Source organism: Epinephelus moara, chromosome 18 (genome assembly GCF_006386435.1).
Source record: "Epinephelus moara isolate mb chromosome 18, YSFRI_EMoa_1.0, whole genome shotgun sequence".
Taxonomy (NCBI): Eukaryota; Metazoa; Chordata; class Actinopteri; order Perciformes; family Serranidae; genus Epinephelus; species Epinephelus moara.
In genome coordinates this window covers 28,358,676-28,383,256 of record NC_065523.1, presented here as the reverse complement: position 1 = coordinate 28,383,256, position 24,581 = coordinate 28,358,676, and the positions used below count along the sequence as shown (strand labels likewise).

The following is a 24,581-nucleotide window of genomic DNA, read 5'->3' as shown; positions in this document are numbered from 1 at the left end:
AAGCCATCTCACGGCTTCAGCTGGTGCAAAATGCAGCAGCTTGGTTTTTAACAAACACTAGAAAACATGACCATATCAGCCCTGTTTTAGCCTCTCTTTTAGCACTTCATGGCTCAGCCCCCAGCTATACCACTGAGATGTTTCTCCCCTATGAGCCAGGTCGCAGCCTTACATAAGCTAAAGGCGACTAAATGTGCACCAGGCTTTTGCAGTCAAGGCTCCTCAGCTCTGGAAGTCCCTGCCTGAGGATCTGAGGCTGCTGAATCAGTGACATCTTTTAAATCGCTTCTTAAAATGTATCTGTTCAAAAAAGCCTTGGATTATTTTTATCGTTATTATCCACTGTTGTCATCAGTTATTGTATTCTTTTATTTTGTATTACTCTAATTGTTTGATTTGCTGTACCTCAGTGCATTCTACAGGGCAGTTAGTTGCCAACTTTGTGTATCTGCTTCAGTGATGGTATTTTATCTTTATTTTTATTGTTCTTTGTATTGTCTTAAAATTGCCTCATTTATTGAATTCTGCATTGTTTTAAATCTTGGAATGAACCATGTAAAGCACTGAACTTTCCCTTTAAATGTAGCAGCAGTTTGGCAAACAGCACTCTGTCCTCATCATCATGCAGATTGTCCATCTCTGTGTCCATCAAGAGCCCGCTGAGCAGCTGGAGTGTGTGCTGAACATTTATCCTGCTGATCAGATGCGCTCCTGATAAGAGCCCTACAGCCACAGTTTCATCATAATTTCATCTCATTATACAAAAATGATTGTCTCTGATTGCACGTCTTTCAGTTTCTCAAGTGTTACACCCAAACTTCAAGTGAAACCACCTTCCTTTTCGAGGGCTTTAATCCAAAACACAGACTGAGCATTTTTATCTTTCTAGTTAATGGTTAGTTTAGCTAATGTTAGTTCTTATTACTGACCTTCCCTCCTCTGAATGCCTGGAATTAACTAACAGAGCTTTCTGCCTTCTACTTAATGGTGTGATGGCAGAGTGAAGCACAAACGATCAAGATTCATGCCAGAGCTCTGCTCCCTGTAACAGTAAAGAACAGTCTGTGATTTACTCAGATCATACTCCCAGTGCTGGACACGTGAAAGCAGATGAAACAGTGAGTGCCGTCACACTGCAGCCTTGGCATGAGACTGTCTGACACTTGTTGGGTGCCCTGGCTGACGTTAGGCGTCCCTGTGCAGGCAGAGAGAGGCTCTGGCAGGGACAACAGAGGAGGATTTGTGTCAGAGAGGAATGGAGGGCTGAAGAATCTCCACGCGGGTCTGAAATCTGTGGAATCTGCTGAACACACACAAGCCGGGAGGGGAACCAAGGACCCACTGGCTGTCAAGTGTGTGTGTGTGTGTGTGTGTGTGTGTGTGTGTGTGTGTGTGTGTGTGTGTGTGCTTGTGTTTCATGTGTTTACAACAAATACAATCTAAGTTCTCCATAACTTCACAGCGTAAATCTGATCAACACAGCTGCCACTTACATATACACTTGTCAGATCAAAGGCACAACCACAGAATATTTACGGGACGCTCTGTAAGTTACGAGCTGACACTGTATGACTCCTCCACATACTCTCAGTAACAAACTGAACGTCCTTATCTGCTGCTGAACAACACAAATCCGTGTACCCTAATTTACACTGCCAGTACAGCTATTTGTTTTAGACAGGCTCAGCTTTGGCCTGAGGTCAACTTAATTCAGGAACTTCCTCTCAGAGCTTTGTTTAGAGCACTTCCCGCATTTTACAGCACTGGCGAAACAGAAGGTGGATGGAGGATGGGGGTGCCTTTGGGGGTCCAGCCCAGAACTTTGTCTCACAAGCTCTGAATCTTCTAGGTGTTGAAAATATCTTTAATGTTGTGTAATTTCCCCTCTGTTTCTCTAAATGGGTCAGCCAGGGCCGCCCCTCCCTAAACGCAGAACACGCGCTGTGCGTAGGGCCTCATCTTCCATGGGGGGCCACATTTTGCGCGAGGGGACGCATTTGCGCATATGCGCAATGGATGCAAAAAAAGAATGTCTCCGTATTTTATTTCTGTTTTCAGTGTTTAATTAAGGTGGGAGAGGCGGAGGGCTGAGGGAGATCGGACGCCTCCAGAGAGGGGAGAGGGAGAAATGTAACAAAATAAGATTAAATAGGAAAAACCTGTCTCCCTCTTTTATTTTATTTTCAGTGTTTAATCAAGGGTGGGGGATTGAGGTGGTGGAAGTTACTTTCTTTTGATGAGTAATTGATGGCTATTTGTGACTCAGATTTGTTTATTTATTTATTTCAGTTTGAAGTTATTTTTATTTAATATTTATTTATTTATTTCAGGTTGAATTTTTTATTTTATTTGACTCATACAGCCAAACTACTGTATCTACAGTACATTTGTTATTGCCAGTAAAGGTTGTCAAGTTAAATGGCAAGTTGTTGTACGGTCATTTTGTACCTATGGGATGGGGGCCTCCAAATAAAATTTCGCTTAGGGCCCCAATTTGGTCAGGGGCAGCCCTGGGGTCAGCAAATAAACTAAGCAAAAGTTCCATTACTGCTCGATGAGTAATGCTATTTAAGCCAAATTCCTACTCTACCTACGTTATGTAACATAAAAAATAGTAACATGAGATCATTTCTTGCCTATTTTAGGAATGAAGGCTCTACAGGATCATTTTTTCTTACTATCATGTTTTTACTAAATGATGTACAGATTTTTAGGCATTCTATTATCTCAAATGGCTTGAGCCCGATGAGTCCCAAAAAGCCCAACGGGTCGGACTGGTAAGAAGACTGGGAAGACCAGATGGGAGAGGCTTCTGAGAGGAAGAAGGCCAAGTATGAGGAGCACACTGTTGAATGTCGAAGCAATGGATGGAAGACCCGATGCTACCCCATCGAGGTCGGCTGCCGAGGATTTACCAGTCCCTCTACAGAGCCCTCAAGTTACTGGGGATCAGAGGACTGCACAGCAAGAGAGCCATCAGGAACATCACTGATGCTGCTGAGAGGGCATCAAGATGGCTGTGGATCAAGAGGGGTGATATGTGGACCACACTAGCTACCTGGACACAGGCCAGGGTCTGATCAACCCTGGATGGGTCGCCTGGGAGAGAATGTATGATGATGAAAGACCCCAATGACCCCAGGTTACATCACTGCTAATGTGTCTAGGTTGCACCCTAAAGTTTATCTATTTAAAATGTAGATCCAAGATATATTACAGACTGTATATTAATTGATTGATGGAGGAGAAGGAGCAGCCAGGCTCCGTGCTGGGCTCTCTGTCCTTCCTCCCAGCTGGAGCAGGGAGCTTCTCTGGCGGGGAAATACAGTTTGGAAAGTGATCAACCGAGCTGCTCCATTTTCTGTTGGAGATGTGCATGGCTTGCACTGCCACACAGCAAGTGTGTCCCAAGTGTTAGAAGCCGACTAGTGCTTTCTGGGGGGTCGGACTTGGTCGGGCTCGGGCAAAGTATTTTATGTGACGATCTCGGACAGGCTGGTTTCGGGCCTCACTCACATGGGTCAGTTCAGTTCGAGAACTCTACTATAAACTAATCAATTGAGGCAGCGTTTGCACAGCGCCATTTGATTCTATGTACATGCTTGGGGGATTCTACGCCCTAGTTATTGTAAAAAACAAAACAAAAAAATATTGTGAATCGGTCTATACCTGCGGTAAACAGGAAAAAAATCTCCCCTGAGGAGAATGCCTCCAGACCCTCCTTGAGCCCCGAATGTATACAACATCTCACTCCACCCCTGCCCTTAAGCACGTACATGATGTGTGAAAGGAAAACATAAACTTATTAATCTACTTGTGCTGCTTCCTTAGATTTTGTTTGGAGGTTGTGAGTCTATATCAGGGCGGTGAAAATCAAAAAGGTTTCTGTGACCATCAAGCAAATAATCTGAGTCAAATCTGAGTCAGTGTGGTGTAAAATCTTATTTGGCACACTCAGAGCTACCCTCATTATCAATATTTCTGACTGCCACTTTAAGATCAAAGTCACACGGTTTTTCTATTGTGTGAAAGGTTCCTCTCTGCCCAGAAAAACAGCATTTCGAGATTGAACACACGCTCTCTGTGACACAAACTTTCCTTTGAGGAGGGAAGTGTTGAACAGGAACTGTTGACACATCTTCCCTCAATATGCTTCCCTCTGCGCTGGCTCAACTTCCTGACATGAAAGAGAAATTAAAATACAAAACACACCCAAGCAGACGTACAAAAAAATACACATGCACACAAATCATGGGAAAGGAGGCGTTTATAAATTAGCATGTGGAGGATGAAGTGTCTGTAGGGTAAAACACACTTAAATGAGTCTAGTGAGCAGAGAATGAAGTAAGTGTATCTGACGTGTAATAAAAGAAGCCAGGCATCAAAAAGCTTCTCTGAATGTAACAAGGCAAATCTGACATGGATTAGCTGTTCCCTCCTGTATCCAGCCCTTATGTTAGGCTAAGCTAACTGGGTTCATGTTTACTGTATTTCTTAAAATGTCTAACTGTTCCTTTAAATTTTCTCTTCAACTCAATAAAGACTTCAATATTCTTCTTTCACTGCAGACATTTTGAATCTTGAGCTGCTCTGCTGTCAGACAGATTTCCCCATTAACAGTGAATGGTTGTTTACATTGTGAACAATGGCACATGTGTGCGTGCTGCTGTGCATGAACAGTTTTATCTCACTTATTTCATAATGTTTCAACACTCTGAAACACCCTTAAGCTATTTATGGTTTGTGTTTTTCTTGAGCAACAGAGATTGTGAATGATTGTACATGACATGTATCCTCTGTATCATGATTCTAGCACTCTAGAAACTGACCATCAGCTGAGTTTAACAATTGACTTAATCAATGTTGCTTAGTATCAAGTGTAAACAGTACTGTAAATATTCAACTAGCAGAAGCAACTATTAGTGAAACAGTATGAACACTGGCTAGGGTGCACACAAAGTTAAGTAACACTGGACAGTCCAAAAAAGTGAAACTTATTTCTGTCATGTAGAAAGTAGAAATTTCATCACATCATTTTCCACTGAGACAAATGTCTATTATAACTACTTCACTGTAAATATCTGCTGCTGTGAAGCCTCTTATTTCTTTAAAGCGGATGTATTATGCTTTTCCCTATTTTCTGTCATATATAAAACGTTACAATGTCAGATGTTCATATTAAATGTGGCCAAAGTTTTAAATAATGAGTTAATCATATCTAAAAGTAATCCCTGCGAGCAGAGTGCACATAAATGTACATATTTCTTATGTTTGCTTTAATTGTATTCTTGTTTATTCTACTGATATATGTTGTATAATATATTTTATTTTTAATATTTTTATATCTTAATTACTAGTTTCAATTCAATTCAATTCAATTTGATTTGTTTTGATATTTACATACTTCTATTTTATACTCTTATTCCTACCTCTTATAATTCTTTTTTCTTTACATCGGAGCGACTGTAACGGATCACAAGTTCCCCTCAGGGATCAATAAAGTATTTCTGATTCAGAGAAACCTCAGGCTTCAGATCGATCTGAACACTCTGTTTACAACGTTTTTTTTTCTACTTTCGAGACACGATGATGCCAGCTTTTAACAGATTTCTTTAAATGGTCATCTGCTCCAGGCACGCTACTGCAAGTATTTACAGTATATGCACGGCTACATATAGTGACATGCTCACATCAGGGAAACATGCAAACTTGGTTGCAGATGTTGTTATTATCTCCCTGATTTCAGATCAGGATCCTGCTAGAAAATGTCAACTTGTGAAGATTATGGTTTAGAATCTTTTATTAGTAATTTTTCACAGTAGAAAGTGCCTCTAATGTAAACGCAGGTTACAAGATAGACTTGCAGAACATAAGTATGCGATCAGGATAGGTAACCTGGACTACCCTATGGCTAAACATTTCAAAGAACATCATGGCAATGACCCCTCCTCTGTGTTGGCTATGGGCATTGACCATATCCCTGAGGCAGATAGAAGAGGGGATAGACAGAAACGTCTCAATCAAAAAGAGGCGGAATGGATTTTCAAATTGAAAGCTACTGTACATCCAGGAATTAATGAGGACTTTGACCTTACTCCATTTTTGTAAATTAATACTTCCTATGTAAAGGTTCCCTGCTTCGTATATCTGTTTGCATATATTTAGTGTCTTTTTTTCTTATTTTGGTTGTCTCTTTTTTGTGTTTTATGTATATATTCTATTAATTTTCATGTTACTTCTGCTTCTGAATGCAGTCTATGTATATATATTTTTTTGTTCTCCTTATAGAATTTGACCTATTGATGGTTTATTGTGATTTTTTCTAATTATATCTGTTATATTCTCATTGTTTGCCTACTGGCCCCATAATGCAGGTTTCTAGTTATGAGTGCATTGTGTAAAGGGAGTTTTGCTTATACGCCTGCAGTCTGGCAAATGGAGTGCTGATCGGCTCCACCCATGTCTGAGTAGGGCCTCATTTAGGCCTGAGTAGGGCCTCATTTAGGCCACCTGTGAACCCTGCAGCTTTATGCCCTGATGAAGGCCAGTGCGCATGGCCGAAACATGTTGGTGATTTTAATGTTCATCATGAACTAGCCATTTAATAAAGGCCTTTTAACTTGTGCACCAGAGAAGAGTTGCCTTGGATTTTGTTTTTTTCAAGATGCCTCTAATTTATGTTAAAGTCATTCTCTGGCTGCAAGTACACTGCTACATGTAGCTCCATGCTAACATCAGGGAAACATGTAATCATAGTTGCAGATGTTGTTAATTCTTCCCTGACTTTGGATCAGATTTTGATTTTGAAGCTTTAATTTTACATTTCAAAGTGATTTTTCACAGAACAAAGTGCACTTATTCCCCCGGCTGCAATGATAAAGCAGAGATGCCGAGAATGCAGATAGCATTGTAATTGTCTCTGTGAATTAAATTAAGAGTATGGTGCTAGACCTGACCAGACAGAGGGTCAACACAGGTATTCCAGCACAGACTGTCTGAGGAAAAGTGGGTTTTTTTCAACATTAAAGGATGTAAACATGTTCTAGTAGAAATCAAAAATACAAGTATGAACCTGAAAAAGAGCATAACAGGTCCCCCTGTGAGATACACCCTCTTTCATGCAGCTTATATACGAGTGTGGTTTCTATCTCCACTACACAGACTTCAGAAGGATTTGGCAACTACATATAAGAGATTGCTTTGAATACCAATCGCTCCAAAACAAAACCAGGGCCTGTGTTAATATTCTCAAAACGCACTTCTGAGTCACACGGCTGTCACACAAATCTCACTGCATCTGCTGCTCCAGCGCACAGTTCCTCTGTGTGTGTGTTAGATAGTTTACAGGTTCCTTATCCAGAGGTTGATGTTACCCTGTTTTAGACTTGTTTCTGGTTTTCCCCTGGAAGCTGCGATAAACAATAGATAAGATACAGAGGTATAGTTGAACTTACAGGCCCCTGATGCAGCTGCAGCACCTCTATATGAAGCTGTTACTTTTCATTAAGTCTAAAATGAAGCACTCAATTCCAAAATGCTATATAAAACCATATTTGGAAATCTTTGCTGCCTGGAAAGCATCAGTGAATATTTAAAACACAAATAACAGCTTTGAAAACAGCTTTTTTTGTAACAGGTCACAGATGTTTTAAGGAATTTCTTGGTCGGTCAAATCAAAAAAGGGAATTTTTTTTATGTTGACATGAATGAAAGACAAACCTAATAGGTCAGGTAACAAGGGATGAGACTGGCTATAGCAAATTATTTATATATTAGTATATTGATATTATATCAATGTTGTGATATGAGGAACCCAATGTTGGTATTATACGTTTCTGCAAGCCACAGTTGTGTTACATTTGCCCAGTTCATACATATCATATCAACGTTTCTTAAGTGACGCAGTATATGAGCTGACTTTGTCATCAGGAGGTGGAGGTGATGGTGGGTGGTGTGTCACCTAAGGAGAGACGCCTGCCAAGCTGTTGCACACCACTAGTTACTTTTGACCACCAAACAACAAAACCAGTTTTCTTAATGAGTCACTGCTGTGTTTTTAGCAGCTTTTTAGGCTGCAAAAACATGGATGTTTTTTTTAGCAAACTGTGGCTCTTTTTCTTGCAATTTTTTAGCCCTGAAATGTGGCTGTATTTTAGTGACCCATGGCTTTTTTTCCCCAGTGGATTTCCACCTCCATAAATGAGAGCTTTTAAGCAAACTGTCACTGTTTTTTCAGCGGGATAGTGCCACAAGGAAAAGTTGTTTTTGACCGAGACATTGCTGCTTTTCCTGCCAGTAATGTGCCACAAAAAGTGGTCATTTTTAACAGAGACATTGCAGTGTTTCCTGCCAGGTAGTGCCACAAATGGCATTTGTTACTGACCAGGACATCACTGCTTTTCCAGCAGGATATTTTAAGCCAAAACAAGCTCTTTTCCTAGCCATAACCAAGTGATTCTTGTGCCTAAACCTAACCACACGTAAACCAAAAGTGTTGTTGAAATGTAAAGATTCAACATATCCACTGGATAATAATGTGTAAATGTGACTGGGTTGGATATGAGACTATATATCATCTTAAATTTAGGATATCTTAATACTGTAAGTGTTGTCTTTTCTTGGTTTTAAATGCTGCCTTACAGTAAAGTCGTATAATTTTCTGAACTTAACAGACTGTTCTATCTGTTTTATTATTTGCCTTTAGCCATTTAGTCATTATATCCATTTTACTGATGATTATTTAGCAAAAATCTCAGTGTAAACATTTTGTGAAACCACCAATAGTCAACCCTACAATATCACTGCAATATTGATATCGAGGTACCTGGTCAAAAATATCATGATATCAGAATTTCTCCATATCATCTTCACATTGATAGAAACCTCATGGTGGCACTGGAGTTAAAGTCAGGGGATCACCAAAATCTTTAGGATTCATATTTGCACTACATTTAACAGCAATCCATCCATTAGCTGTTCAGATTTTATTACTGCAGAGCCCTTGTTTCTTCCACAGGTGTCTGACAAGCCAGATTGATTGATTTGCACCTTTAAAACCCTCTCAGGGAGCATTAAAAGGCAGCCAACTACCTCCTTAACAACCATCCATCATGTTTATCACCCTCTGACTCAGCCACTGGAGATTTGCATCTGTCGGGCTCTCCAGCTGATTCAGCTCGACAGAGAAGCGCTGTGGCTGCGAGCAACTCAGTCTCTGGCATGGAGGGGTGTGTGAAGGAGTGTATGTGTGTGATGCCAGTGGCTGCAGCTCTGCCACTCAGCCTGCCAGTTATTTCATATTTTCCCCATGCTTGGCCAGCGGACTGATGTGTAACTACAGGCCTTAATAAAGGAGAACACATGTAGGACATCTATTACTGTGGGCTTCCTGCACAGCTCTGGGTCTCTGACTCAACTACTCTTTGTTTCACATGCCCAGAATGAAAATGCTGAAATTTCCTATAATTACGTAAACACCTCACTGACGTATTTTAACCGTCTAACCAAGGTCCGGTAAACTCACAAGTCATGCAAATCATCAACTGAATCTGTCACACTCAGCTGCTCTGTACACGCAGATCTGTCTTCTATAGCTCTCTTTCAGCTTTATGTATCGCTCCTTCTCCTTCTGCTGCTTTCTTCATCCCCCATGTCGCTCTAATGAAAGCGGGCAGCTCCCCCATGACTTTAACCACTTTGATCAGCATAAAGAATAACTGCTAAAGTGACACGCTGCCAGGCACCATGGTTACTCAGTGACATGACAGATTATTGGCCTCCCCTCTCCTTGTGATTGTCATGTGTAGTTTCTGACGGAGTTTAATGGCCTCAGGGACAGTTTAACAGACTTAATAAATGTTTGATGTAAACCTGGTTCCTTTTTAACCACCGCAGCACAAGTTTTGTGCTCTTGAGTGTACGGAGCACACCACTCTCTCAGGCAGGACGGGGGTGTTGGATTTCAAGCTGGACCATTGAACCAGCTGCGAGGCAGGCGGAGGGGGGAACAAAGCACCCTACTGTCCCCCCTTCCATCTGAGGATGGGACAAACTGGCTCTACAAAAGACACCAAAGAAAGGTTCGGCTGAGGGTTCCCATTACAATAGCCTCTTTAGGGGGAAGGCCTGAAAATAGAAAAGTAATGTCAGTCATCACAGCAGGGGTACAAGCACTGATAAGACCAAATGGAGTGGTCTTGATTACCAGAGAGGCCTCGCCGTCGTTTTAAGATCTTTTAAAATAGAGCAAGCAGGGTCTGCCTTTACTCAAGTGTCTTCAACTTTAGTTCATCCACTCTGCAGGCTTCTGTTTTTAAAAATAATGACTGCGGTAGATCAGCCCAATGCTGACTGACAGTTTTGTCCTATCACGGTTTTATCTCCTTTGTCAGTCTTCCTGTCTCTGACCCTCCACCCTCGCAGACCTGAAACCAGCATCAGATCAACAACATTTTACGTTAAGTTTCTCTTCCACATTTTCACACAAACACACACACACACACACACACAGTGCTGTAATATTTGATGTAAGAGATGCACTTAGAGAAAGAGGGGAAGGCAACACAGAAAATGTGGGCGTTGAGGCAGAACCTTATTGTTACATTAAAGTTGAAGTGGTCACACTCAACGCTACATTTACTCCTGTAGCATATGAGCAAACCTTTAACACCATTTGCTCCTAACACAGCCAGTGCTGTGAACTTTTTAGTCAGGGAACAACAGAATAAAATTTTGTATCTAAACATAGCTGTATCTAAACATAGCTGCACTCTTGTAACCATTTAACCATGCGCCAAAAGAAAAAACATCTCATGTAACTCTCCTTCAGCATACCTCAACTGAAGATCTACATTTCTGTAAATGGTGCTCCACAATCCCTGCCACTTGTTGTATACAGCTGTTAGTGGAGCACAAGAAAAAGTCATGCCCTTTAAAGGGATAGTCTGGATTTTTTTAAGGGGCGGTTGTATGAGGTACTGCCAGTGTATTGTAACGACAGTAAATGGTGGTCAGCGTGCCCCAACTTCGGAGAGGCAGGCAGGAGTACCGTCACACAAGTTAAGCAATGTACAGCTGTGACCAGGAGGCAGCAGCAAGTGTATTTTAGCCACCTAAAAATGAAATCAGGGACAGTACAAGTGTAAGCTATATCTAAAATATTTTCACCACAGTCTTTCCGATAAGGAAGCTGTTAATAGCTTCAGTTTCCCATCTTGTCAAAGACACCAGACTCCATGGATTAAAACAGCAATTTTAGCTCACGGAACGCTGGAGCCAACTGACATCTACTATATGTAATACAGTGACTTTGGATAAGTGTCTTATAACAGTGGTTCCCAACTGGTGGGTCATGGCTCAACAGTGGGTTGCAGGTTCATTCTGAATGGACCGCAAGTGACTTGAGAACATGTCAAAAAAATGCTATGCTATGCCCATGCTAGCATCTCTGTGAGGGGGTAATTGACACACCAGTGCTTTCAGCTAAATGCTAGTGACAGTATGCTAACATGCTGACGCTAAGCAGGTATGTTGAGAGGTAAGTTTACAATGTTCTGACTTACTAGCATGCTAACATATGCTAATTAGCATTACATTCAAATTACAGCAGAGGCTTATTTGAGGTTGTCTTTAATTTTGCAACAAAAAAAAGTATTTTGGGATCAATCTTTCCTACATCTCCTGAGTTTGGTGTACATGTGTATAGTGTACATTTATTGGCTCTGTCTTGGATGTATGGCATCTGTGTGTTGTACGGTGGGAAGGGAGGTGTATGGCAGGGGGCGAGTCTATTTCAGGGCGAGCAGCCAGTCATTTCCCCCTCCACCCCCCGGCAGGGCGCGGCCCTCCGGCTCATTGTCCGACCGGGGTGGTGAACCTTCAGCAGAATGGAGTGGGAACTGGAATGTAGCATTGTGGAGTCTCCGTCCAGTATCCCACGAGACCCGATCACCAGCGACCCTACCACCCAACCCACACACACACACACACACACACACACGCACACACACACACACACACAAAGGGTTCAGGTTCCACCCCTGACCTGGGCCACAGTGGTCTTGGGAAGGCACAGTGGTGCTGTTGTTTGGACTGACGTCACTGGGAAGTCTCACTGACGGTGCCATGATTTGCAAAGACATTGATTATTTGTTCTGCTTCTAATCAATAGAGGGATATAATGTTCTCTTGTGATGTGGTAGAACTGTATCTGTCCTTTGCTTAAGATATGACGACTGTGCCTTTGGGCAGCTCAGCCTTTATCCAGTTTATGACTGTCTGACATTTAACCAATATAAACTCCTGTTGAATAAAAAGCTAATACCAGGTCGCCCTGGTGGCCTGTGAGGGTTTAAGATACTGATTATGAAATCTCACTGTCTCTGGTGGAAGTCTGGCTGCAGACCTTTGCTGAATGTCCTCCCCACTCTCCTCTCTGCCCTTATTTCCTGTCATCACTCATCTGTCTGCTAATAAAAAGGCCAAAAACTGCCCTTGAAATACTTCCAAAAAGGCAAATACTGCACTCCGGTCCACACTGTTTCTCTCACGATAACAAGAATGTCTTCATTGTCTTTTATATTCTCACCTCTTTACAGATATTGCAATGAATTGAGTGTGACTGTCTTGCAAAACAGTGGTGATACTGTCGTTATCTTGGGCGACATTTTGATAGTACTGAGTCATGAGTTACTGTGAGATTGCCGCCCATAATACACACAAAAACAGCTATTTCAGTAAGAGTCACTGGACAAGAGAGGTGCTGTAATGCCAGTGTCTGCTGGTGGTGACTAAAACACATACTGAATGAACACACAGAACCAAACAGAGAGAATCTGACCAGAACAGAACGATATAAGATTGTTGTTTTGGTTATTTTTGTATAGTTTAAATGTAGCTCAGTGGTAGTTAAGTTTAACAGCTTGCAGCCATAGATGCTACCAATATTCTGTTTACCAAGTGACCACCCTGTCATCTGGTGACTTTCAGCCCAGATCCCTGGATACTTGTAGTAACTTAGGTAAAATGGTTGGCATCGATAATACATACATATAAGTGTATTTAAAACTGAGTAAGGAAAATTGAAGGCTTTTAAAATGACACCTTAGTGTTCTGTGTGTGTTTACAACGGCTGCCATCACTACAAGCAGTGTCATTTTAATCAGATTCAGCTGTTTAATACCAGTATTCAATGTTTTGTTTTTTCCATGTAAAGTTTAAAAGTCTTAGCGGGGCTCAGTGGGACGTTCTGTGTGACAGTGGCATTCATCTAGTATGGTAAACAAGCTAACGGAGCTAATGATGGATCGGAAATGTGCAACAATATTTTTTTGCTGAAAGAAGATATCAAACAAAAGCCAGAGACTGTGTCATATAAAATATCTGAACTGTAAATTCTCCACTTCTAAGCAGAAGAGAGAAAATAATGTTATCTCGGAGCCTTACAATGGAAAGTTTCTCCTCCTACGTGTTGCTGCATTGTGTCTGCAGCTGTCTGTACTGAAGAGTATCATTAAAGTCAAGAGCGCCCACTCCGCAGCAAAATCTGGGGACCAAAATGTCCCCAAACGTACACTGCACAGCACACTGACTAACAAAAAAACTGACTGCACAACTGGAAACAGTCTCTCCGACTGATGATGCAAATCTCTGACTTTCAAGGGGCAGCCCTTCAGCTAAGATACCCGTCTGTAGAACTCTGCTATTAGAACATTTTAATACCTCCAACAGTTTTAATTTAATGTGAAAAGTTTGCTGAGCCCTCTTGATAGCTGGGGGCAAACACCACTTCCATTGCCAACATGACTTTCAATGACGTCAGCTGTAAAAGGGTCCATACACACAATGTTTTAAGTGTTTTGGGACTTGTTCAGTTCTTAGTATTTATCATCCTATCACACTGCCCGTACATGTTACATAACACACTTAAGATCGGGCCACCATTTTCTCATAAACAAATAGGTGCAGCAGGGAAACACGTTACATTTAAAATACACAAATCTTTGAGCTGAAACACAATGAAGCCCCTGACACCCTCTGAGTCCCTGAAACACACAGTCAGATGTTCAACAAAGAAGAAAAGGGAAGGGTGACTCCCAAAAGTTCTCACACACACACGCACCTGAAAACACCCTCACAAAACAAATATAAATGCAACACAAACGAGCAAACGTCAAGCGACCGTGTGCAGCAAGTCCGAATGAATCATGGAGTATATCTGTGCAGACAAACACAATGACACGCACTCCTTTACCCAAACAGAGCCTGAACAATACCTGGCTTTGTCACAATGGCTTCAATGATAAGCAAACCAACAAACACAGCTGGAGACACTGTTTACTTTTATGATTCTGTGTCTGTAGCTGGAACGACACGCCATTCAACCAGTGTTACATTTTATTCAGTTCATATCCTGTTTTCACTGCAGGCTTTCAGCTGCTTCTTCTGCTCAGACACACAGCGATGGTGAGATCTGTAACCTTTAAGCTGTAGTTTCATTGCTACAAGCTGCTGGAAGTGCAAGCCAGAGGGGTGAGAAGAGGATCAAGACGACGGGCAAGGAGAGAGGGGGGGTCTTCCACCAACAACAATGACAGGAAACCGGTGCAAACGTCCTGGGGTGTGTGCGCAGGCCAAGAGTCCCATAGACAGCAGCAGGCAGCCAGAAACACACCCCTGACCATCCTGGCTCAAATAGCTGGTATAGGTGTGGCTATTTCTGCCTCTAGTGCATGACAAATGATCACTGAAAGCTGACGTTTATTCTATTAACAGAAAATTGTATCCACAGGCTATTCCTGAAGACATGACATCAGATGATGTAAACTCTGAAAACAAGTGATTCTGTCCTGCTGAAGGAGATTTGACAGGACACGGATAGGAGTGTCACATGGATGTGACGTTATCCTGCTCAAATAATGAAAGCCATAGCTGAATACGCCTATTAAAGGTTAGGAAAGTACAAATACATGAATGTACTAGCTGTGGAAACACATGGTTAGAGTCAGGGTTTGCTACAGGTGACACACACAGAAGTGACAGCCCATGAAATCCGGTTAAAAAAGACCATTGTCGATTTATTGCAGGCCATACAAATATAGACTGAATCCGCCCACACAACAGCTTCAGGATGATTTGTTTAGGGAAAACACGTCGTCCCGTTCATTAAAGGACTCTGCTTTCTATGCAAAAAGCCAAGCATGTGTGGTGAAAGCAGTGGAAGGCTTGGAGCTCTCTAATAAGCAGGTTTTATATGAATGTGCAGATTAGAGGCTCACATTAAAGGAGGGAAGTGACAACCAACGGGCACAGAGTCGCCTCCGTGTCTCATTTCAGGCCTCGGCAGGGAGTGTCCTCTATCTACAGTAGATACAGTGATATTACACACATTGACGCTCATCTCTCCGCAGTCGATTTAATCTGTCACAAGCGCTCTTCCTCTCCTGTAATTACTGTTTAAGGACTGTCTTATGTAAGCAGCCAGCAGCCATTCAGGAAGACTCCCAAAAAAACTTCTCACCCTCACACTCTCTTTTCAGTCTGAATGAATCACTGAGGAAGAAGCAAGGAGCGGTGTGGTGAAGGAAACACAGCTCCTGAAAAGCACATTTAAATGGGTTTAACTGCACAATGGCTCTGTAGGGAATAATCCCCCATTTTATTGCATTTAATGATTTGTATTGTTTTAAATGCTGATTGACAAATCTACCGGGTTCATTTATTTTTCTATTAGTCATTTATGAAGGATACATTTCAAAATAAGGTGTTTCCAGTGCCAAATATGTGATTATCAGCTCCTCTCTGTGTCTGTATCATTGTTGATTACATATCTTTGAGTGTTGGACTGTTGTTGGTAGAACAAAATAACAGATTTGAAGTGGTCGCTGAACAATAGAGTGCTGCAAGGATGATGATTTTGTGTACGCCAACATGGAAGTTAACGTCACCCTGGTCCCTCGACAGAAATCCAATAGGATTTTTCCATTGGTTTCAAGATAATTCCAAAAAATATGATCTGTGGGGAACAAAGATTTATGATACTTACACATTTTGTTCGGCAAGATAGTCTTCACAAATTAACACCACTTCTCTTGTTACTGAAGTTTCATAAGATTGCCAGACGTAAAAAGAAAATGTCAGCCTATAAACAAACTACACCACAGTCACATGAATTCAACGTCACCACCAAAGCAATGCTGTAAAGCTGCTTATGGGGATATTTTTTGAAGTATTTTTTGTTGTACAGACTTTATTTCAGACATCTAACCAAAAACCCATACAAAAGACCAATTGATTTCGAGACCTGGGTACCCAAAGTCAAAAAATGCTAACTCAGTTCTGCGTTTTAGGACTTATTGGTGCAGCACTCTGCATGGTTAGGGTTTAGGGTTAGGGTTAGGGTTTTCAATATCAGTGAGAGATATTAAGGAATAATAGCAAATTTCTGGAATAACAGTTATAAAATATCAGAGAGAAGTATACACAGAGAGGACTACAATAAGCATTTGAGAGCAATATTCATCGGATAATTTGTTGGCAGAGTATTGCGAGTAAAGAGGACATTAAAAAGCTTACGGGACATAATACAAGCCTCAGGCACCTTATGTCTTTTTCAAATTCATGTGAAAGATACAGCTGGGATACTCAACCTGCTTTGCCCGGGGGACATTTTTGCCAATGACAGGAGGCCAGGGGCTGGTTAATAAACAAACATTAATAGCAGCCACACCTTCTCATCCAAATATGGTCACATCCAAAAATCTAAGACAGTAACAGTGAAAATTCTGAACTCAAGGCTTTTAAAATGGGAGTCTACAAACCAATGGGTGACATCATGGTGGCTACGTCCATTATTTTAGTCAGTCTAGGAACTAATTGTAACAATTACTGACAGATTAAAGGGAAAGTTCACATTTTTTAAGTCTTATGACAACAGGTCAGGTGCCTGTATGTAAAGTGAATGTGGTTGTTCTTGCTGTAATAATTCCTCCTGTTCATACCGGCCATCAACAGGGCACCTTCTAACATGCCTCCAATGAGAGCTCCATTCTTTGTTCAGTAAAACATGCCACAGTTTTATACCACACTACATGGAATTCACTGGAATCATCTCTATGAGGCAGTAAAGACAGACGGCACACGTCAACACAGCCACAAATGCAAACTTGCCTCTATGAGGTTTTTTTATTCCTGGATGAGCTGATGGCTCTACATTTGTAATATGTGCTGAGAGCGAGCATCCACTGCTACTTCACTGCACTCAACAACAGCAGGGTAAAACTTTTACTGCCTGGTAAACAAAACAACGACCTTTGGAACCGACGATGACGATGATGTGATTTATTTTTGTGTGTGTGACTTGTTCCACGATGACGACAGCGCCTCCTATTTTCTTCCCCGGGCCACGCTCCATGTTTTGACCTTCATCACTGCTCGTTCATATTTTTCGCACCTCCCCTGCGCTCTCTCACTTTCGCCTACCTCAGTCCTCACACATTCACACGCGTGACATCGGTGTAACCACGGCAACTGCGAGCGAGGCTCCTCGGTTTCCGGAGAAGGCGTCGCTCTTCGAACCCTCTTTTGTGTCTCTTCAAAGACTGAGGCCAGACAGGCGGAGTGCGGACGTCAGTGTGACTGCTGAACCAACGCTGTCTGTGTGTGCATCTGTGTGTGTGTGTGTGTGGGTGTCTTCTAAACTGTACTTGTATATGTGTGTGTGTGTGTGTGTGTGTGTGTGTGTCAATGGCAGGGCCACAGGGCTCAGGCACAGGAATGCCGGACAGGATGTTGGGAGAAAATTCTAGAAAGAGTGGAGTCAATGCAAAAAAACACACCCTGAGGTGCGCCTGACTGTAACATAGAGACAGAGTAGACTCTTAACTCAAACCCCTCGAGTCCAATTTACACACTCACACACTCTACTGTGTCTTATGTCCCTGAGTAACGTCTGCAGCCTGTGAAATCTTGGTTTTGTACGCCTTTACGTAAGAAATTCACAACTGGGCTCAGTGCTCAGCGTGATTCGCACTGGATCTTTGTTCCTTATGTCAAACTCTTTTTGAAATAAAAATCTAAGTGGTGAAAACAAGTTTGATGGGCGTGCGTTTGTTTGTCTCGACGCCACTTCCCTCTGGGTTGCGTGCCAGTGTGACTTGTAGTGCCACAGCTCCATTAGGCCATCTGTGGAGAGTATCAAGAGTAAACACGGGAACAATCGCTGTATAATCCTGCGACAAACAACATAACCCAGCAGTGCTCGAGAGCTGCGCACAAGTGTGGGCCCTGAATACCAGGAACATAACTCCAAAAGGCCCTGCATGCTCTGCTTATGTGGAAGCTGTCACTACACTGTTATTATGTAGAGGAAAAAAATGATGTAGGGAAGCAGTGAGTGGCCACCTATGAAAAATGCCAAAGCTTCAGTTAGTACAATGTGGTATTTCGGACATTTTTCTTTGAACTGCTGAGTTTATATAAGGACAGAGAGTTTACAGAAAGGCAAGAAGCATCAGTATGATCCTTGACATGTTTCCTCCTTCTCCACTGCTGAGGATGTTCTTATAAATTCATGGTAAAAAATAAAAATATTCATTTCAGTTAGAGCTGAAACAACTATCTGATTAAGCTGTTTGCTCAAAAATGAATTGACAACAAATTTGATTGTTTTTTGTTTTTGTGAACAACACATGCCCAAAAATCTCAAGTTTTAGCCTCTAAAATGAGATTTTTGGCTTGTTTTCTGCATCTTCTGTGATATTACACTGAATATTTGGGGTTTTGGACCACTGAACAAAACACAAAACACATCATTTGATGAACAACTTTTACATTTTTTCTGACATTTTATAAACCAAACTACTCATAATCTCATCAACCATATATATAGAAGTCATATAATAGCTTATAATGAAAATAACTGCAGCTTTATCTGTGACTTAATCATCCTGAAAATAACTGCAGCTTTATCTGTGACTTAATCATCCAAGATGTAAATATAAATGGAAAGAATCTTGGGGTCCTCTTATGCAATATCTGGACTTGATAAGTGCATCTGGATGAGGACCACATCTGGATATACATATTAATGTTTTCTTGTTCCTGCATACTCTGTGTCTGATAATCATACATGGATGATATGTATTGCTGTATGCTTTGTGTTATTAACTCTTCCCTATGTTGAATTTAGGGGTCAAGATCCCTCTTCCATGTGTGTGAGTGTTTGTTTTGGTTGGGTTTTATTTAAGCTATATATTTAAGCTCAAGATTTTCAGATGTGAAGGTTTTCTGCTGTTTTAAATCATAATATACTGCATATCTGTGGGTTTTGGGCTGTTGGTTGACACTGGAAAAGGTCACCTCAAACACTGTGTGATGGGCTTTTTCTACAGTTTTCTTTTGACATCTCAGACTAAATGATTAATCATAAAAAAAAAATACTAATAATTCGATTATTTAATGAAAATAATAATTCCTTGTGGTATGCAAATGCAAATTTAGTGTCCTGCATTAAAAAAACTGCATACATGCTAATTTTGGTGGGGAAAATGGTAAAAGCCTCATTCATGCTTATCCTGGAGCTCTATCAATGCACTTCATGAATGTACACTGATAAGACGAAAAAGCAGAGAGACTGAAGGGAAACAACAGGAAGACCCAAAGTTTGTGGCGAGCTCAGAGTTTATTCAAAGATACTACGAGCACCTCTAAAGCTCACTGATTACCCTGTTATACTGGACCTTGTTCGTTAAATCCACATGACAACTTTATGTTTTCTGGGGCACAGTCTTTATGCTAGGCTAAGCTAACCCGCTGCTGACTGTAGCTTATGTACAACAGACGAGGGCATAGCAATTATTTCAGAAGTGAGGGGGACAGATTGTCTGGCGTAAGCTGATCTTTTGAATGACTTATTGAAATATTCTCTCCCATTCAAATACACCTCTCCATAGCAGCTAAGAAACCAAACCAAATAACCAAAAACACCTAATGACTAGGAAAAGAGGTCATCTTTAAACATCAGCTAACTGATATCAAAAAACGCATGACTCAACTTTCATGGTTTAATATAAAGAATAAGTGCAGGGTGTTCTGCCTCTCGCTGGCTTGTTGCTGTTCTTTTTTGTTCAAATGTACAGTACATCCTCCCTGCTCAGCGCTTAGAGAGGCAACAAAGGGAACATGCCTCTCTGCTGTGATGACAAAAGAAGCAGCAAGTGCACACCTTGTCCGCTTACTCACAGTGGGCACCCAGGAAAACTTGGAAAAACAAGCTTTGACATGTTAAAATGAATTAAACTGCTGTCAAACTCGATTTATGGTACAGAAAAGTGTGGGGGACATAGGGGACAGACACAGCAGCTGCAGGGGACATGTACCCCACGTATCCCCTGACCGTAGAGTGGTATCGATCTTCTCATCTAACTCTCGTTAAGAAAGCAAACGAGAGAAATTCCCAAACTGTCAAACCAGGCATAATGTCAGGAAAAGAAAAATAACAAGTTTTTTTTAACAATATCACAATTACCAAAATACAAAATCAAGATTAATCTCACAATACATACATCTTCAACTTGACTCCTCATCGTCACTTTACCTTTAAGTACAAAGTGTCACCACCTTTTTGACCTCCCTGACCTCCCGTCACCTTCACAGATCATCATAAATGTATACAGTGAACACCCTGGTTAGTTACCCCATTACTACATCATGTAGAAAAGCTAAAATTGGGGCTTGCTGGACAAGAATTTTATCCTTATGCAATTCTGCCTCTGTTAAACCAGACAGGTTACACTATCCACCGTGAATACACAGAGTCTTTTCTACATCTTTGTGTCAGACAGCTGCTGGCTCTGCACACTGTGGCCCTTCTTCCCACCTCTCTTCCACCTACAGTGAAGCACCGAGGAGGAGAGCTGGACATGGACACAAACAGCCTCGGGGGTAAACATCAAAGATGCAGTGAGGGGCACAGATGTTCCAGACTGGAGGGACCCTCTTCTCCTCCAGTGCCTTTTAATGAACCCTCAGTTCACAGCCACACACACACACACACACACACACACACACACATAAATAAGTACAGACACAGCAACAAGCGGCCACTGCGGAGTGAGAATGAGCCCATAATGTTTCACAGACAAAGATCAAAGGTTGAAAAGATTCATTTAGTGCGACTCATTTTGTGGAGATTTAAAAAAAAAAAAGAAATATTTCCTGTTGTTTGTTGTGGACGGTTCAGCAATGTCAGATATTTGTTATGGTGGTTTTGTATGGGAACGGCACAGTCTGCTCAAAGTGTCTGTCATTTCCTCTGAGTTCATGCTTCACCTTGTGCCATCGCTGTAATAACTGAGGACGGCATTGCCTCACATTTTCAAGGGATTGCTCTTTGAGACGGCTGCAGGAAAACACATCGTAATCATATGACTCAAGAGGAGAACAACAGTTCACAGACTGACAGAGAGGGTTTAGGTTATCTTGATCCCAAAGCTGAGACAGTTTGTCCTCTCACCCATGACAAATGTCCAGCCAGCTGACCCGGCCCACAGCATGGCAGCATGTGGGTGCAGCTGCCATGTTATACATGGTATAGACACAGAGCACCTATTCTCTGTAGGGGAACACTCCCTAGTAGATGCATTCAATGCCATTACAGGCATGGAAGGCTCTTATAGTGTAGGGGAGACTGGGGATGGTTGTAACAATTGTCTCAGAACTTGCTGAATTTTTGTGTTAGAGCTCTCAAATTTTGTCCCAGAGAACCCTTATTTCTTGACTACAAATAGCAACTTTTTAAACTTCTCCAATTATATAATAGAATTCACTAACTAATGTAAAATACAACAAGTTCCATAAGTAGAACCTGCCCCACTAATGGGTAAGGTCAATACAAGCTGGGGTGTCTAGTAATAATTAGGGCTGCCACGATTAGTCGACTAATCGATGACTAATCGACTATTAAAATAATCGGTGACTATTTTAGTAGTCGACTAATCGGTTTGAGTCATTTTTCATAGAAAAGTACTATAAAAGTACCCCAAAATACTCTTACTGCAGCTTCTTACGTTCAGATATTGGCAGCTTTACACACTCTCCCGTGACAATGAACTAAAACCCTTTGGCGTGAGTATGAAACAAGACATTAGATGACGTAATTTTGGGGTTTGGGCGAGACAGACCGACATTTTTCAACATTTTAACACATTTTTCGATGAAATGATTAGTCGACTAATCGCAGAAATAATCGACAGATTAGTTGACAATTAAAATAATCGTTAGTGGCAGCCCTAGTAATAATAAGAGGAATTAAAAATTAAAAATTAAAAATTTCACATTAGCAAAAAATACACATAAAAACTGACACATATTCTGGTAACAAATTCCTACTGAGGTCTAACTCACTAACCTGTACCTGTCAGATGCTTAGTGCCTCACATGGAGTGCATCCAAAATACCGGTCGAGACATCCTCCTGCTACGCAACACTTTTTAAAAGGGTGTTACAACCGTCCCTGCTCCTGTCAGCCAGTGTTTACCTGGCTGTAACAGCATGGTGGCTTGAAATGATCAAACATGCAATGCCTCACATTCTACTCTCTAATCTAATTCAAGTTACATAATTCTAATTTCAACAGTATCAATACTCATCAAAATATAGACTTATGTAACCAGTGGACTCTAGTGTTGTCTGCGAAGAGACCCAGACTGGAGGCGATATCTGTTCCTAACAGCAAGTGGCAAAAACGAAATCCTCCGTCAAATACAACCATATAAACTGAAGCCCCTCTCCCATGGTGCACAACAGCATGTTGCATTCAATTAAGCACAATTAAACACAGAAAACATACCTGACAACAAGGGGTAAAAACAAAATACAACCCTATAATTTCAAGCCCCTGCACAAATTAAGTGACACAGGATACTGTCAGCATAAATTGAACTCATAAACATCGCTTAACAGTGCTAACACATGGAAATTACCACAAGAGCAATGTTGCTTACCTCTCCCAGGGAGCACAACAGCAAAAGCGGAGAGGTAAGGTGGGAGACACCCCTTTATAGGTGGGGTACCCCCAAAGGTGAACATAGGGGTACAGAAACTGAGTATCAAATGTTCCACATATTGAGTATGGAGGCCTAAGCGTGTCAGGTAATAACAAGTGAAACAAATTTTGTGTATTCATAATACTTAATATTCCATTTACATTTGGTCCAAAAATAACTTGAATGCCTTAAAATTTAAATTCTGGCTGGGAACTTTGCACAGCTGTGATATTTCACATGCCAGGACAGGAAGTAAGAGGTCACGCAATAACAGTGTTGGGCAGTAATGACATTACTTTTGAAAAGAGTAATGAGTAATCTATTACATTCTTAGAGTAACAAGCCCAACACTGTGCAATAAATAATCTACATGACTCATAGGTCTCTTCTCAGTGAAAGTGGTGCTGTCACAACCGTCCCGGTCTCCCCTACAGGTGGAGGAAACTTACTCTAACTTTGACTCACCTTCTCAGAGTTGATGCTCAGCTTCTTCTCCACGTGCACGTGGATCTCTCCGTTACTCTCCGGCACCGGCGTGGACTCCCTGGGTGTCTCCTCCCGCTCCTCCTCCCCCTGCTCCTCCACCTCCTCACCCCGCTTGGCGTGCCTCTCATCCCCGTTCACAGTCCCGTCCCCGTCCTGCTCCTGCTCCTTCACCACCACCACCTCCTCTCTTTCCTCCTCCTCCGCCTCCACCTCCTCCTCATCGTCGAAAGGTAACGGGATGCCGTCGCTGACATACTCCTTCAGACACTTCATGTTGTGTTTCTTCAGCAGCTGCTCCGTGTCCGGGTCCACCACGACGAGCTCCAGCCGGCCCACGGTGGCTCGTATCCGGGACACGACCTGCTGGTGGCTCTCGTTCTCCACCTCCTCCCCGTTCACGAACACCAGCCGGTCTCCGGCGCGGAGTCCCGAGGTCTCAGCCGGGCTGTCGGGCTCCACTAACCGGATGAACTGCCCCGTCTTACCTTTCTCCCCGTGGAGGTGGAAGCCGTAGCCGTTGTCCCCCTTCTCCAGCGTGCACAGCCGGGGGCGCAGATACTGGCTCTTGCTCGGCATGTTAGGCTCCGGTCGCCTTCACACTGTTGCTGCTCAACTGTGTCTGATGAGTAAAGTGGAAATGACTACAAGACCTGCTGCTCAGGATGCTGCTCAGGAGGGGTGTGTGTATTTGTGTATGTGTGTGTATGTGTGGTACCCCTTCAAAAAAACAACATATCCAACCCCCGCCCTCTTGGAGTCCGTGGGAAACTGGTGCTGCTGGTGTTTGTCCACTCTCTGGTCCACCTCCACACACCCAGTCCAAGTCTGACCTGAACCCTGTGTAAATCCTCAGTGTGACTCCTGCTATCAGACAGACAGAGGAGGTCCTGACCCGAGCAGTGAACCGAGGCTGATTAAAGTCACACAGCTCCCTCTCAGTGTGCGACAAAAGTAGAAAAGCCACTCAGGAAGAGGGAGGTGCGTTCATGGAACAGCCCAGCTGGCTTCCTCATGCAAAGTAGGGAGGACTAGAGGAGTAAACACAAACTGAGG

At 42.1% G+C, this 24,581-nt stretch overlaps 1 protein-coding gene across 1 annotated transcript in view; it reads right to left on the bottom strand.

The window, feature by feature from the left end:
* The window catches only part of nherf1b (NHERF family PDZ scaffold protein 1b), a 39,743-nt gene extending 15,273 nt beyond the window's left edge, over window positions 1-24,470 (bottom strand). Inside the window, exon 1 of the mRNA XM_050068558.1 lies at window positions 23,508-24,470. Coding sequence (XP_049924515.1) covers window positions 23,508-24,104 — 597 coding nt within the window. The 5' untranslated portion in view covers window positions 24,105-24,470. The remainder of the gene's footprint in view (window positions 1-23,507) is intronic.
* Between the last annotated feature and the right edge of the window lie 111 nt (window positions 24,471-24,581).